General features: G+C 38.2%; 1 protein-coding gene across 7 annotated transcripts in view; it reads left to right on the top strand.

The window, feature by feature from the left end:
• The window catches only part of ADGRG6 (adhesion G protein-coupled receptor G6), a 114,550-nt gene that overhangs the window by 64,455 nt on the left and 33,751 nt on the right, over positions 1 to 16,344 (top strand). For all 7 annotated transcript variants that reach the window (XM_054197071.1, XM_054197065.1, XM_054197070.1 and 4 more), the window contains 8 exons: positions 101 to 186; positions 1,546 to 1,598; positions 1,679 to 1,732; positions 10,880 to 11,022; positions 11,750 to 11,864; positions 13,912 to 13,973; positions 15,468 to 15,675; positions 16,162 to 16,327. In XM_054197071.1, coding sequence (XP_054053046.1) covers positions 101 to 186; positions 1,546 to 1,598; positions 1,679 to 1,732; positions 10,880 to 11,022; positions 11,750 to 11,864; positions 13,912 to 13,973; positions 15,468 to 15,675; positions 16,162 to 16,327 — 887 coding nt within the window. The remainder of the gene's footprint in view (positions 1 to 100; positions 187 to 1,545; positions 1,599 to 1,678; positions 1,733 to 10,879; positions 11,023 to 11,749; positions 11,865 to 13,911; positions 13,974 to 15,467; positions 15,676 to 16,161; positions 16,328 to 16,344) is intronic.

Below are 16,344 nucleotides of genomic sequence, written 5' to 3'. Positions count from 1 at the left end.
TTCAGCCCAATCTTTATATTCATCATGAAACTAAAGTCTCATTATTAAAAATGTAAATTTGCTCAGTTTCTAACATTATAATGCTGTTTTTAATGGACAGGTGGGCTATTCTACAGGATATCTATAACTGTCTTTAGTTCCAACTCCAACTCAGTGTCAAAAGTACATGAAGTGGTTGCAGAATGGGTAAGTTAAGTTTTCTTTCCTGTGTGATTGCTTATATGAATCTGCCCCAATGATGTTACCAATCTGAAAAGAAAAAAAAAAGAGAGAATATAAAATAAATTCTTAAATTAATATATGTTCTCTGAAGATCATTCTATTAATGAATTCAGATCTAGCTGGGGCTGTTAGGCACGATGGATAAAATTTTGTAATGTCTCCACTATACTAGCCACCTTCTTAAGAAATATAGATACTAGTTGAGATATTTTGGAAAGTATGGAGAAATCAGCATTGTCCACTGAAAGAGGTAGATGTCTAAATTACAACATCACCGTACAGAGCAAAATTTTTCTCACCAGATGCTATCGTGGTTTTGAAGTTATATTGTGATAGCAATAATAATAATAAAAAAAAAAAAAGCAGTGTTCATTTGTATGAAGCAATACATTTTTCCAATTTACCCTGATATTCTCTACTTCAGAAGTCTTCTGCCATAAGTTGTTGGGGTTTCTAGTAGCCCCTGGTTTTAAAACACATTCTAGGAGATATAAGCTCCTTTCTGGGCCCTCTGGGTGAAGAATTCTTGAAGTTCCTGCCTTTGAAAGTTCCTCCTGTCTGAATACAGAAAATTCTGACCTTTTTGATAGTTCAGGTAGTGGCACTCACACAATCTGTAAGTAATCTTTATACCAACTACTTACATGAAAATATGATGTCATAAATATATTTGTTTTTCTTTCAATAAACCTAGAGACTTTCAGATTTCAGAAGCTAAGGAAACCACCTGTAGTCATCTACAAACCAGAAATGCAGCCATCCACACCTGCCAAGGTTGTTCTCTTAGCAGCAGTAGCCAGGCGAAGTACGTAGATGCCTGAGCCAAAGAATCGAGAGAGGTGTCACTTGGCCCTAGCAGAGTTTGCAAAAGGGTCTCCCAGGGGGAAAACTGAGTAGCCGTTGCCCATTCAGAATAAACAGTACAAATAACATCATAGGTTCATAGACTTTGAGGTGAAAATTGACCCTGTTGTTTTGCTAGTAAGTCTTTTCTAATGGAAGTGTTTCTGAGAATTTAAGATGAGGAAGAGATGGAGAAAAGGAAAAGTTTGGCATCCTGTGCACTCACCTATTCACTGTGTCGTGACCTTATAGAGATTTCCTTCTGTCAGTAAAAAAGCCCACATCTCTCACTACCAGTTTTACATCTATATAACAGTCACCTCACTGAAATGGGAAGGTGTTCTCTTTGCTTTGAAAAATTGAAGGGGATTTCTCAAGGGGGAGAAAGGTGAAATTATTCTATATCTTAAGCAACAAAGAACTCCAAAGAACAAGAAGACATCTCACCATTCATGTGCTCAATGTCTTCCTGTTTTTCAGCTAAACCGCACTTTCCAGAACTGGAATTACACTGTGTATGTGGTCAATATCAGGTAAATGAAGGGGGAAGATGTTTATGCTATGTTCCTTTTGAGAATTATCCCACCCTAATTAATGTTTATTTCTCTCATAGCATCCACCCTGGCTCCATAAAAGAAGGAGCAAGAGCAAAAAGAAGTATTAAAAGGTAACATTTTAAAGAGTTTTTCTTGATAGAGGCAACAGCTGCTATTACAAGTAGCTTTACAACAGGCTTTATTGTCTATTATTGGATTCAGAATTCATTGTCTATTATTGGGTATATGCTGCCAGTCTGTAAATATTAGACTGCTGGCAAGCTGAGTGCTCTGGATGTGCTCAGAAACCTAATACTGATTATCGTGTTTGTTTTCACTTAAAACCTACCAAGCTTTAAACCTCAACGGATCATTTTTTCAGAGTTCAGGTTTCGTCCATCACAAAACTGAATAGACATATCACGTATACGTGGTATAGTACACCCGGCTTTCTTTAGCAACAAGCTTTGGTACACTGGTATCTATCCACTGTCACTGTATTTATTCTCTTGAACCAGAGCCTTTTGAGTTAACAGACATCTTACTAGATGCAAAAAACTGAAAAATCATGCTAGAATTGAAAGCCAAGCTAGTGTGAGTTAAACTATTTACCATATGCTCTCATTTCCTGACTTCTGCTGGGCTCGGAGGGACTGGAGTTGGGATGGCTTCAAAGGCAGCCAAAGAAAGTTAGATGGGTCACACCCCCTGAAAATTGGGCCTCAGGGGATTTCTTTGAAAGCAGCAGCATGATTTCTGAGGTTTATGTGGGGAGGGAGTGAATCTTAGGACCAAATTAAGGAGAGGAAACCAAAACATAATTAGTCTTGTGAGGAAGGGGCAACAAGTGAGTATGGGATGTATCTGTTTGCAGTGTAGGCAAAAGTCCTGTAGGAAAGGACTTTGCTGACTCCTGAGAACTACCATGATAACAGCTGGGCTTTTTAATTTCAGAGGTAGCCCAATATTCCCAATTTACCCTCAGGAAGTAGTTACTGGTGCTTCCAGTTTTCTACAGAGTTTACCTAAATGTGAAAAGATTTGTAAATGGTACTATCTCCTTCCCACACACCCACAGCAGAAAGACAGCTTTTATGGGCAAAACCATTTAACTGGTGTAGTGTAAACTCGGTCTCTGAATGGACTATTTTGCTGCTTGACCTACATTTATAGTAGGGTGTAGTGATGTGGGTGGGATTCTTTTTCACACTTCTAAATGATACAGTTATGCCAGAAAAACCTTTTAAGTGGAGACCTTGCCTTGGGTCTTACTAACAACCCAAGACTGCTGAGGAATGTAAAGCTTTCCCCATCCTTATTCCTGTCTCTTTTACGTGACTAGCAGCCCAGTTTGTCTGCCTCTGTTCTCTCCTAGTCTGCACACCTGATTTCTTCTCATCTCACCTTCCCACTATCCTGTCCTCTGGATTTTGTTTCTTCTTCCTGGTCTGTAAAAAAAAGGAGTTGAAGAGGGAGAAATTATTCCAGTAATTCCCTTTCCCTGACATATGTCACTGTTATGGGGAAGTTACCCCATTCCTATTTACTTTGCTCATCATATGTAATTTCAGAGGCAATGGAATTACGTATTCATAAAAAGCCATAAAGGTTTTCAAGGGAGGCCTGGTCTAATGAGAAACTATTCTTCTCATGGGCTGTAGTGCACTTTATGTCAAGGCCAAATGGCATTTTATCATCATTCTGAATAATTTAGTATAAATACTAATCATGTCTCATAAAATGTTATTGTTCTCCAAATAATCAGGATCGTTATGCTGTGCATGTTTTCTTAGAAAAAGAAAAAAAAAGAGAAGTTAAGATTCTGCCCAACCTAGCAACCCAGTTGGAGTAACATGGGGATAATTAAAAATTTAATTGAGCTACGTGATATGTGACTAACAAAAATTACACTTTTTACACATCGTGTATGCACATTTACATGTATCAAAATACATATACATGGGATTTTTTTTGCTGTTTTTTCCTGTATTTTTCATGTCTTCCATATATTTTCATGCATTTCACAGGAGAAACTTTTGAGAAAAGTTGGCGTTCTTCCAGCTTTAGGTCTTCTGAGTGTATGTCTACTGTTGTACATTGCTTCCCTTCTGAAACAAAGGAAAGATCAATTTCCCTGTAGTCTTCAGTGTTCTTGGGTTTAGTCACTAGGTTTCCAGTTCTTTGGTGTTCACACAGCTGTTTCTAGATTTTGCAAGGAAGAAGCCTGTTGAATTTCTGAAGATCCAGAAAGTAACCCCTGGGTTTTTTCTACTACTTCCCAATCATTGCTTTCAAGATACTTTGTTAGATTTTCCACTTTCCTGAATTTGTCCTGGATAGGATTCTAAGGAAATCCCACAAGACATGAAAGTAACATTTTGGGGTATAAAAAATCGGCAGGTTACAGGTTGGACATTTTTAATCCCTGATGGAAGGAAAGTTAATTTCTCACTACTAAAAAATATGAGAAAGATCCACTGAAATGTTATAGATGAGTTCTTTTATGTAACTTGCTCACAGTGTGATTTCGTACAGTTTCTATTAATTAAATATTCCTGTAAATTATTTCTGTGAATAGTTGTCCAAAGATTTTCTTATTTCTCCATTTTGAATAGTCAAGAATAAGTCTCTTGCAGCTTTAGACATTCCACTATTTCCCTTAGTTATTGTGGTATTTCTTTCATTTACCTTCATGTTTATCTGAACAGAATTTCACTCCACAGTTAAAATTTAAGACCTAACCCATAAGTATCACGGCCTTAACTTTCATCTTTTACAGGATTGAACATATTAGTCTAACTCACTGAACCTTAACTCTCTTTTCTGGATTTTCCACAAGATCATAGCCACCTTCTTTCTAAGCCACTATCATAATTCTTTAAATTGTTCTTTGAGAAGTTTTCCCTCTCTTTACATGAATTCATATTCTTATAATTCAGATCACATGTTTTTTCCGTACCTTTTGGATTAGTATTTTATACAACAATTAAAAAAGCCCCCAAAGAACAAAACAGCCTTTCCCAACCTTTTCTATGCATTCTGCTTTGCTTCAACCCTTATTTACCATACTGCTACCTTATCAAGGAACTCCTGTTATTGGTCTCCCCACCTAGTCTTCTTGCAAGTGAAAGAGAAAGAATCGTTAGAGAGAGAATGATTCAGAGAAGAAATAGAAGCTGGAAGTGGGAGGTAGGAAGTTGGCTTTTTTTGGCACGTTAAAAATAGGTGTTTTCCAAATAAATATTTTAAACTGTACTGCATTCTGGAGAGGAGCAAAACAAAACAAAAATATGAAAGTGGATTGTTATTCTTTCATTGCTGTGCTCTATGAGCTGCAGAAATCCAAAGTACACTGTGCTTGTTATGTGTTTATGTACATGGTGATGAGACAGAGTGCCAAGTCCAAAAGTGCCTATTACTATCAGCACCTTTAATACTGCGAGATCTCTAGATGACAGCAGTATATCAAGCTAATACTTTGGTAGATTATTAACCACTTTAATAGACAGAATTTTATCACAGCTATACTTGACTTTGTGTCTGTGTTTAATTTTTTTCCCCTGGTCATGCTGTTTCTGTCTCTTAATGAGAGGGCAGCTGTTCAAAATAAAAGTATAAAGGAGTTCAGAACGAGCTATGGGCATAGCTGTTTCTTTGCCTCCCGTTATTTTGCACAAACCTTTGAAAGTGAAGCTAATTTGTCCATTTTATGTAAATAAATTATAAATCTGTTTGTTTCTTTCATTAATTCTTTGCCTTTTAAGACTGCAACTTTGTCAAAACTTTCTGTGACTGCTGCAGCTGCTTTTCTCAGAAGGTTCCTACTGATCCTAGTCTTGTCAGATGACTATGTAGGGCTGCCTCAGTAGGGGAATTAGTCATTATTAAGCAGATCAGCCCCCCTGCTTCTCCTTTCTTCTTTTATTTTGCAAGTAATTTTGAGAATTCAGGCCCCAATTCATTTATAACCTTTTCTCCACTTAACATACAAAACAGATTTTGCTTGCTCCAATTTCCACTGCTTGATTGTCATAATTTTGGCCTATTTCCTGCGTTCAATTGCTTCTACTATGTGAAACGACATTAATATTAGTACTGTTAAACAACTCATCCAAATTAAAAGCCACACTGGTAGCAATCTGGGTAAAGACCACTACGCTTAAAGAGAAATCCCTTCTCTTAGGAATGAAAATAGGGAGGAAAGTGGTAAATCAGAGTTGCCCGTGCCTAGTCCTGCTTTTTTGAAGTCCGTGGGATTTTTACCACCAGTGTAAGGCAGATTCAGGCTCCTGCATGCTGTGTTCTTGGGTGCTGTGTTGCTTAATGGAAAGTTTAATGCACTTGGATAAAACTTAAGTTAATTAGATTGTGTAATAGTTTTAGACAGGAGTTAGTAACATCAGAGCAGCATAATTTTGCTTTTATAGTCCTAAGTATCTTTAAGAAGTAAATTATTAGGTTTTTGCATTCTTTGTAGATTACTTCAAATTATTTGTTATGAAATAATAATGCTATTCTCATCATAAATGAAAACATCTGTGATGCCTATTCGTATTTGGAAAAATTTCCTTGATTTCTTCTGGTGAGGTTTTAGGAACAACTAGGACCTGGGCCACCTCAAGTCCCCCCAGCTTCAACTTCAGTGTTACTGAAGGCGGTAAGGGGCAGCTTTGACCCGTGCTGAGCAACATCTTAAAATGCCACAAGAGCCAAGCAGAAATCCACAGGTTTCTCCACAGTGCCCTGCTGGCATCTTGTGTCTGTGATCTGAAAAGAAAGCCTTCATCACAGATGGAGGGATTTGGGAATTCTTCCTGAGTGAATGAAGGATGATCCCTTCTTAGTCTCCTGCTGAAGCTGCCTGCTCTTGATCCAGGTTCCAATGACTTCCTTTGTCTTTCCACTGACTTTATCTGGCTGTAGTGTAGGCCTGACATTGTTAGATGTCATTTTTCAGGAAAGTAATATATTGGCGAATGGGGTTTTTCTTTGTTGTTTTGGAACGTAGCTCAAGTGTAACCAAAAACTCATTTCAGCAAAGACTAGCTGTTGAGATGTGAGAGATTCCAGTCTTTTCTGTTTTGCCTTTCTGCTACGTTCTCTAATAACAAAGAGTCTTCATACCAAATCATCACATATTATAAGTGCTTTCTGTTGAAGAGACATAGTTGTGTGTATTCTCACACCAGATCTGCAAGGAGGAGCAAGGCCAGGAGACACAAGGACAGGCAGAGAGGTGTGACCATGCTGCTCACAGCACTGTTCTGGTACAGTGACCATTAACTTAAACGAAAGGCTTAGAATGCTTTTATTTTCAGTAGTCCAAAAAGTAGATGCAACTTTTAGTTTTGTGTCCTGAAGTCTCAGATGTTATACTTTTTCTGTATCATCACCTTCTGCTGAGAAAGGAGCTTCTTCATCCTTGGCGTTACTTTGAATGTGTCTATTGTGCCTGGTCCTACTTTTTTGCTCTCCATTCTGAACTGTTTAATGGTGTCACAGTCAAAATCACCTCAAGTAAAAGTTTATCTGCAGCTCAGATGCTTTTGTGAATGCTTTTTCTTTTGTATTTCTTTCTGTCTCATCCTCTGTGTTTTCTAACATTTTGAATGCTATTTGTATTACATCTTCACTGAGTGCCTTATGCAATAGTCACCTCTTTTTTTGCCTGTCCAGTTAATGGGAAGAAGTTGGTAGTGTTTACAGGTGACTATGTGCTGCCAGTCTTGAGTTATAGCTACCCATCGCTGCTTATCTTCAAAGCCAACATAACAGCAAGATTGGTAAACAATTTAATGCTGACATCTTAAAACCTTTTTTATATATACCAGCAGTTAGAAATTAAATTCCCCATGACTTTTTGTGGAAATTAAGATTCCCTGAGTACTTAGGTGCTTTAAAAATGATTCTTTATATACTTTAAATCAAGTAACATTAACAGTGAAAGAAATTAATAGGGATTTGTTAAACAGTTTGAAAACCACACTAATTCAGCATTAGTTCAGCCTGTCTAGTACAACAGAAACGAGAGAAGTATGCATTGCTAATTATCAACCACATATCTCCAGGTATGAGACAGCCTGTGCTGCACGGTTCGCATGGTTTGTTAATCCTTCCTTCAGGCTCCTCGCATCGCGTAGCAGTGAGACCACAGCCCGTGTGTAGGCACACTGTCCTGGAATAGCTCTGAGTCATGCTGCAGGAGAAGAAAGCCGGCTTTGTGGTACGCGCCATGGCAGCACAGGCACCCCCACCGCCTCCTGGGCCTCTGATGAGGATGCAGCTTCGTAAAGTCCTCTGTCCGAGCCAGCTCTCTGAGCTCGACAGACCAGGACAAAGTGGGATAGATGCAGGTCTTCCCCTGTTTCCCTGCTTGCTCCAGCTGTCACCATTTCAGTTAAAGAGACGAGAGGCATAAATGCTTATTCCCATTGTGTTTACCTACACCGCAGTCCATTTTTCATATTGACAGCAGTAATACTAGCAGTACAGGTTACTGTAGGTGATGTGTAATTTGTAATTGATTACTGCTGCGAGAATCCATCTGCTTTTGTATGGCACACAATAAAAGATGTAAGGTTGGGTGTAGCAGCTCTGGTGACACCAGCAGAGCACGGCAGTGTTGACATTTATTTGAGAGTAGGCCTACTGTTTCCCAAATCAAGAATTTTGTTCTTCACCATTTAAATGTTTTCTTTCTGGGATCTGAGTGTGATAAAAGTGGAAGGAAGCACTCAGCTTCATGTTGCGTCAGCTGTCAAGTTAAAAGGTATTTATTTACTTTGGGAAGCAAGCATGAGTCATTCTGAAAAGTTTATAGAAATTGTTTTCATCATAATATGGAACAGGCTCTTATTACACAGTATACATGACTTGTGCTCTAAGAGTTTCTCAGAAAACAAATAAAAATGTGGTTTAACGGATTATTTTTATCAGTGCTTCATAATCAATACTTTTCTCTATAATTGTTCAAGATAACTGTAACCAGTCCTACCTCATCTATCATTATCCCTCTGGTTTTTTGCCGTTATCCCTCTGCGCAGTTATGGGTACTAAATATCATTTTGGTTAGTTGGGAGTCCTGCAATAGGCAGCATAGTAGTAGCAGTGACTGTTCACTTCTGTTTTGCAGCCAAAGTGCTGAGTTAGGGAGTGGCATCGGTATATTAAGTTTTCCTCTTCTGAAGTAAAGGGAATAGATGAGTGAAGCCAGAATCTTTTAGGAAAGATGGTTAAGTGCCAGGAGACTCTGGGGCTGAAGTACTGGAGGGCTGAAGGAATTGGCAATCCTGTAGGCAATTTCCATGCTTCTGCTAAAAATAAATGCCATAATAAACTTGTGCCTCGCAGTATATCCGAGGTGTACAGCAAAAACCTGTTAATGCACATCCACCCTACTGAGACTATTGCCATATGTTAAACACTTCACAGAGACCAAAGGAATGTTAGGAGGAGCTCAGTATCTCTGGGAGCAGGGCAGGAGCGACCTGGCCAGGATAGCTGGAATTTCTCTGCTAAAATACATCCATTGGGGAAAAAGCAAGCCGAGCCAGCAGGTAGTCACATTTTTGTCTTCTCCAGCAACATGTTACCAGTAAAAGAGTGGATATGGCAAGAAAAAAGAAAAGTGTACTGGTATTAAACAAAAACAAACAACAACAACAAAAAAAAGAAAAAGCCCACCAACCAGGGACTGTGTATAGTTCTTTACAACTGCAACAGTGAAATGTGCAGAGTATTTAGTTCACATTTATGATTTCTTTATGAGGTTTAGGCATTGCTTTTCTTTTTTTATTTTTTTCCTAGACTGAGAGGTTGTTTTCTAATGCCAGCTCTTTTAATGCCATTTCACTAATGACGGTACTTCAGAATTGATGATTTGAGTTATTCAGTTTTCAGAATGATGTCTGACAGAAAGAGGGTTCAATCTGCCATCTAAGAGCAACATCTGTGCTCTAAGCTGTACTTTTATACTGGGCCAGACTAGGCACCTCTGGAAAGTGCAACTCTGAGCTGTCGACATGGGGATGTGTTTCTGGAAGGTTTTTGGAAATCAGGTCCTGGTCTGTCTAGGATGGAGTACCTGAAAACCCTACTAGCTCTCTCCCGTACAGTGCCCCTACAGATTTTTTTCTCCTACTCTTCTTCAAGTAAACCGCAAGACCCTTTAGCTCACTGCTGCTTTCCTGCACTGGGGGCCGCTGGTGAAAGCAGCTTGGTTTGGTGTGTGCCCCGTTCACTGTATGCGTGCTGGCACGGCTGCCACTTCCCAGGCTGCCAGAAACTGCTCACACACCGCGAAGTCTTTATTCAGGCTGCTGGGTATCCAAGGGCAAGACTAAGATGAAGACAGCCCAAAGCAGGCTTGCTTTTTCCTTTTTTCCAAATTTTGGCTCCCGTAGAGATCCAATGTTCCATGCTTCAGTGTCGTCACCTCCTACTAGCCAGAGCCAAGCAATGCTCTTGGGTACCGACATATTCTCTTCTCCAGCATGTGTTTTCTGTGTCCCAGGAGGAAATTTTTGAGCCTTCCACTCTGGGCTTCTTTCCTGTGTCCTGCTAGAACTGCTTTTCTGTTCATTATTTCCCTTCCAGAAAAGCTATGTTTTTGGACGAGGGTGGGGACTGTTTTATTTCTCTCACAGCAAAGAGACTTGGGCACTTTGAACTACTTCTTATGCCCAAGAAAGTAGCAGTGGGCTACAGTACAAAACAGCTATTACTTCTCAAACTTGAATTACTCATCTGAGCAACTAGACTTTCCTAATTAAGACTAAAAGTTTCAGAAGTGTGTCAGGGTGTTTTTTCACTCCATCAAAATTTAGACATTTAAATGTTAGGCATCTGTTCTTCATTAATCTTCTGGTCTTCCTCTGTAGTCAGTGGAGAGAGAGACCTTCTGGAAGGTGACTTGTCCCATCCTGACAAGTCTTGTAAGGTGGGATGAATCAGCTCTTAAGTTCCTAAACCATCAGGCACCAGATTTTTAAATTTAATTAGGGCCTATTTAGATCTCACAACTCACAACTTTATACTTTCATCTTTTAATATCTTAACTCTCTTGATGAGATGCTTCTTTAATGGTAATTAGAGGACAAGATTTCCTACCCGTACTTTCTTGTTGTGGCCCTATATATGCAAAAATGCATATATGTGTCTAACATTGTATTGGTGACACTGTTCCATACTCAGAAAACCAGAGTTTGTCAGATAATTTTACTTCCACATATTTGGCCTCTGCTGTTCTGACTCAAACATTCGGATTATTTTCCTTGCAGTTTTGAGGTTTTGGCTCTTCTGGTTTATAATTCTACCAACAACATCAATTTAGAAGAGGAAGAAATCCGACAGAAACTCATAAGCAATAATGGGACCATGGAAGGAGGATATAAGCTTCATACTGTGGATGTTGATCCAGTAGGTAAGTATTTTTTGGCTTTGTTACACAAGAAATTTTGTTTACTTGTCCATAAATAAACATCTGTGTTAAAATTTTGTGATAAATTGTCTTAAAATGTGTTAAAATAACACATTTCCAAACGGTGTGACTGTTTCAGATTTTAAATTGTTCCTTTAAGCCTTATTGTTCCACTAATCTCAGAGAGCTGTGCTCGATACCTCTTTTAACACAAACACAATTGTCCAGATTGCTTTAGCCAGTGTTTTGCTGTCTGGTTGAAGGAGGCTGGGATAGATCCTGACAGCTCCTCTAGTAGTTTGAGGATAAAGAAGTATGATTTACAGCCAGTGCTATAATGAGACATTTTGGACCTCCAAGGCCCCTCATTCCCACTCTTCAACCCTGTTGTTTGTGCTCCTGCCACCTACTGCCCTTAATCAGTCTCCTTCTAGCTCTCATCTTTTCCCATTCAACTTCTTCCAGTCAGAGATTACCCTTCCCTTGGGAGGCTGGTGGAGTGCAAGTGGATGCAGCATGAATGTTCAGTCCTTGCCCTTGAGCAGCAGCAGCAGTATATTTTGTCCCCTGTTGTGCACCCCTCTGTTGTTACAACTCCATAGTTAACAACCAGGAATTTCTTCTGAAGACAGCTTTGTGCTGTAGACCAGTTGATGAGCAGAGGACAAGAAATGCAAGATGTTTAGATGATGAAATTCACCATTAACACTGATATATTTTTATTTTACAGAAAAATGTTTAGCTGAAGAAAACCCTCCAAACTATTTTTGGCCAGATACCAGACCGACTGTGACCAACTACACATTATGCCATGGGAGCTCAGTTCAGACAGCATCAAGAACCTGGTAGGTGTTCTAATACCTTGAAACTGAGAGCTTCGAATGCAACTTTCTTTTTGTATATTATTCTGGTTAAACTGCATCCTCCATAATGGTTGCCATTGGCCAGTATTGTATTTCAGGAAGATGATTCCTATACTGTGAGAGATATGTACTTCAGTAAGAGTATGTACTTCATTGGTAAGGAAAAAAAGCTCATCTACCACTTCTGCAGGGCACATTGAGGCTCTCAATTAATACATGTTCCAAGTGACTATAAAAATAGCACCTTCTTACAGAATGAAACTGCTTTCTTCAAATCATGATGTTTATGTTACCGAAACCAAAGTTTCATATTTGCTACTACTCCACTACTATTATCTGACTTGTATAAGAAATTCTCAACAAAATTCTGTGAAGATGAAATGTGTACTTGGTTTAATCCAGCACTTCTCATCTCATTAAGGGAAAGTAAAAGAAATCCCACGAAACAAGCATTTTGCCAGTAGCAAGTCATAATTGAAGGTGGGGGTAATCTTATGGTTAAAGATTTGAACTTGTATTTTTAAGGTTTAGGATAAATTTTCCCTAATATAGGCTTTCTTTGTGAACATCTACAAAAGATTTAGACACTGTATCTCTATTTCCCATTTGTAAAATGGGGATATTATTACTTCCTTTGATATATTACCAAAACAATATGTCTTTGATCTCCTTTGAGTGTCTTGAACATGGCTACGATGATGCAATAGTAATTAATTTCTTCAGTATTTAGGATGATCACCATTAAATACAATGTAGTAGTCTTATCTGCCAACATTGCATCTGGAACGTGTTCTGAGAAAACCAGATCTTTTACTTTTTGAAAACAATATGGCAACATGGATATGAATCAGCTTTGAGGTTCTGCGCCAAACAGGAAAGAAACTAGCATTATATTTAACTAACTCACTTCCTCAGCCTCTTAATCTTGTACAAGGATTGCTAGATTCTGATTGACCAACTTTTGTTGTAGAGTGAGTAGTGCAGAAGTCGAATTGTTTTTATGTCAGCGCCTCAGAATCATTAAAAATTAAGGCTTCTGGCCTTTGCTGCCCCAGAATTGCTTATCTTTATTGTTCATTTGTGGTCTGCACAATGCCATTGATTGTCCGTGTACAGCACTTCTCATAAAAAAAATTACAGTGTTCTGCACTGTGCTGTGCTTTCCTTGCCTCTGACTCCACCAGCTTTTGCCAACAAGGACCACAGGTGAGGTGTGTTTTGAGGGAGGATGAAACTCTTCTAATGGTCCCCTCTAGTCCTGTGCATCCCACAGTAGAAGGTTACCTGCTAGTATGCTGTTGTAATAAAGGTAATCAACTGAGGAATAACTTTATTCTGTCATGTGCTGAGTGAAAAGATAACTTTTTCCCATTCTCCATCATGCCTTCGCTATGCTATGATAACATGATTGTCTTTAAAGAAAACTAAGGAAAAAGTGTGTTTAATTTTGGAGCATATCTGGGTATTTTGCTATGGTAAGGCTTTTTAAAAAAGCATTTTTAAAAAAAAATATCTTCATATCTAACCCTGACCTTGGACTTGGATCTGATGGTGACCTGCCCTAGCTTTCATGGGTGGTATAAGTTTGTATCTCCACATAGCTCCCTGCGCGTGTTCTTCTGAGAGGTATTTCAGCTTCCTATTGACTTGATCAATGCCATTTATATCAAAGGGAAATTATAGAAAAAGCATCTGATTAGGCCATAATAGCGGCATAATAGTTTGTGTCAATATTTGGGTCTTTCCTGAAATACAAGGACAGAATTTCTATTGATGCAGTTTATTAAATCAGTAGGAATCACCTGGGAATTTGTCCAGAAAGAACTAGGGTTTCTCTCAGCACTGTCACTTAATTGATCACCTGTTTCCAGTATCAAGCATACATATTTCATTTCACTAGGGGCCATATTACTAGAAAAATTGTGAATTGAGAAGAGTGGACCACTGTGACACCTACAAAAGAATTATGAAACGTTTACATAATTTTGCTATGGTATTACATTTGAATTTTGTCATTTTTTCTCTTTAGCTATTTGGGTCTGCAGAATTACACATCATACTGGGGCCAGCCTGATCTTAGAAATTGCACAGGTGGGTATATTGATATTGTTCTTTGGCTAAAGTAATGGTTTTGTAGACTCTGGTTACCGCTTACTATAAGGCAGTTACATTAAGGAAGAATATCATCCTCTTCTATGCTAAGTTTTTTAAAATCTTCCTAAAAAATCAGTGCAAAATAAATATTTGAACTCTGGGGAAGTGTACCAAATTGAATTCAGCCCACCTGTGAAAAGCTCTGGATACCAATTAATGAAATAAATCAAACTCTTCAGGTAATTTAAGCAAGGACAGAGGCAGGTGGTAGCTTGCCTCAATTTGATATTCAGGTTCAGACAAATTTTTAAATGTTTCCAATGCTTGTAGGTGCCAGTGGAAAGACTCCCACTCTCTTCACTGGGCTTGCGATCAGACATTTTCAGATTTATTCTTGGTTTGCAAAATGCCCCTTGATGTCATTCTGGCCTTAAAAGAGTAATAAAATAAATAGACAACAGTTTTATGGCCCCTTTTCTTAGTGCCAGAGCTAGTGAAGAGAATGATACTCTCATAAGTAATTCAGAGCACGTACAGTAAGCTCCTGTTCTGAATTGCTTCCTTGAAGCCTCTTTTTCTCTCTGCACTGATAGAGGGGTCCTAGGGAGCCTGGCTACCTAACTTAGTTGATCAAATACTTGCAGTCAGGCTATATGAAAACATCATTTCATGTAAAATGAACATTCTACAGAAAATGTAGCAAAAGATATATTATAAAACACAACATTCAAAAAACACAGCCAGTTGCAGACTAAAGAAGACTGACCTTCTTTCAAAATCTTATTTGGGAATTCCAGTAAATCTCAAATATTTTGCTATTGTAAAATGTTAGTGTTTACATTAGTTTCCTATCCAGGTGGCATCAAACTTACAGTTAAACATGTAATTTACACTAAGGTTCTGGCATTGGACACACCATCAAACTTTCCTTACCAGGAAGATTCTTCTCATGAAATTTGCTTGTGTGTTTGCTTGGCAACCCTCTGAGTAGAATACAATCTCTGAAGGAACTGAAACAATTACAGTGGGGTCAGGCTTTCTCCCCAAAACTTAGAAGAGTGAATATTTTGTCAGTAATAGTGACTTTGGATGCATTTGTTTCACTTCAAGAGTGAAACTGTTTTTCCCAGTGAACAAGAAAGGATAGAATAAGGAGAAAAAAAGAGAGAAAATATGCTTTGTGTTCTTTCCTTCCCCCCTTTTTTCTTTCAATCATCCCTTTCAATAATAGTTCTGATTTACAAATTCAAATCAAATTAAGGAAAAGAAAGACACAGCCAATGAGGACAGTATATAATAACCAGCAGGTTCTACATAATTTTTCATAAAATTATAAATTTTTAAAATGATTAAATTCTATGCTCATTATAAGTACCACAGAACATGCTCTAGCTTTCAACAAGGAGGATAAAAAAGTTGTATTTCTGAATTACTTCAGGACTGATATGCATTATTTTCTCTTTTTACTTCATTTGATCTGTACACTTACAGAAAATGCAGCTGATATAGCCAATCAGCTTCTGAATCTCACTGGTGAAGGGCAGCAGCTAACCTCAGACAAAGTAAATGATGTTGTGCAGAAGCTCAAAAAAATTGTGAATGATGAAGAAATTGATGAATCACTGGGTTCTACTGTGGTGACGATTTTTTCCAATATTCTAAACAGTTCAGACAGTGTATTGGCGGCATCATCTTCAGAGTAAGTATTTCTGCATTTGAGACAAGCTCTTGAGAGCAACCTGCAAGGTTGGAAGGACTGATCCTTCCATATATAGACAAACAATTGCAGTACAAAAATCAATTTTTTCTGATTTCCATCAAAAAGAATTTTCAAAATTAGTTATACCAATATTTCTTCTTGTACTAAAATTAATGTGCTGACAGGGATAAAGTATTTGGATGGAAAAGAAGTCTCCTGATACGTGACGCAGCATAGAGCAAAGTATTGTTGGAAAATTATTTCAGGACCAGTGATATGTAATCAGATAATTTCTGTCGCACAAAAGCTTTTGTTATCAACAGAGATGCATACGTTTACAGCCCAACAGTCTCTCTGTGAATACACAGATGGGTGATAGAAACGTAGTCAGTAATAAGAGCATTATCTTAAATGTGGAGAGCATGCAGACCATAGTATTCTTTTTTCTGTATTCAGCTTTTAGAATAATTTTATTTCTGTTTTTAGAGCTCTAAAAACTATTGATGCCTTGGCTTTAAAGATCCAGTTCACTGGACCATCTATGAGTATTTCAACACGAAACCTCGCGCTTGGAGTGTCTTCTATAAACTCAACTTCATTCAAAGGTGGTTCTTTCAGTGTCAGTCCACAGAATAATGCATCTGATTTCCAGGTATGGAACAAGCAGTT

Source organism: Rissa tridactyla, chromosome 3, assembly GCF_028500815.1.
Source record: "Rissa tridactyla isolate bRisTri1 chromosome 3, bRisTri1.patW.cur.20221130, whole genome shotgun sequence".
In the NCBI taxonomy this organism is placed as follows: Eukaryota; Metazoa; Chordata; class Aves; order Charadriiformes; family Laridae; genus Rissa; species Rissa tridactyla.
Note: the sequence above shows the minus strand (reverse complement) of the source record. Positions and strands in the feature narration are given on the sequence as shown.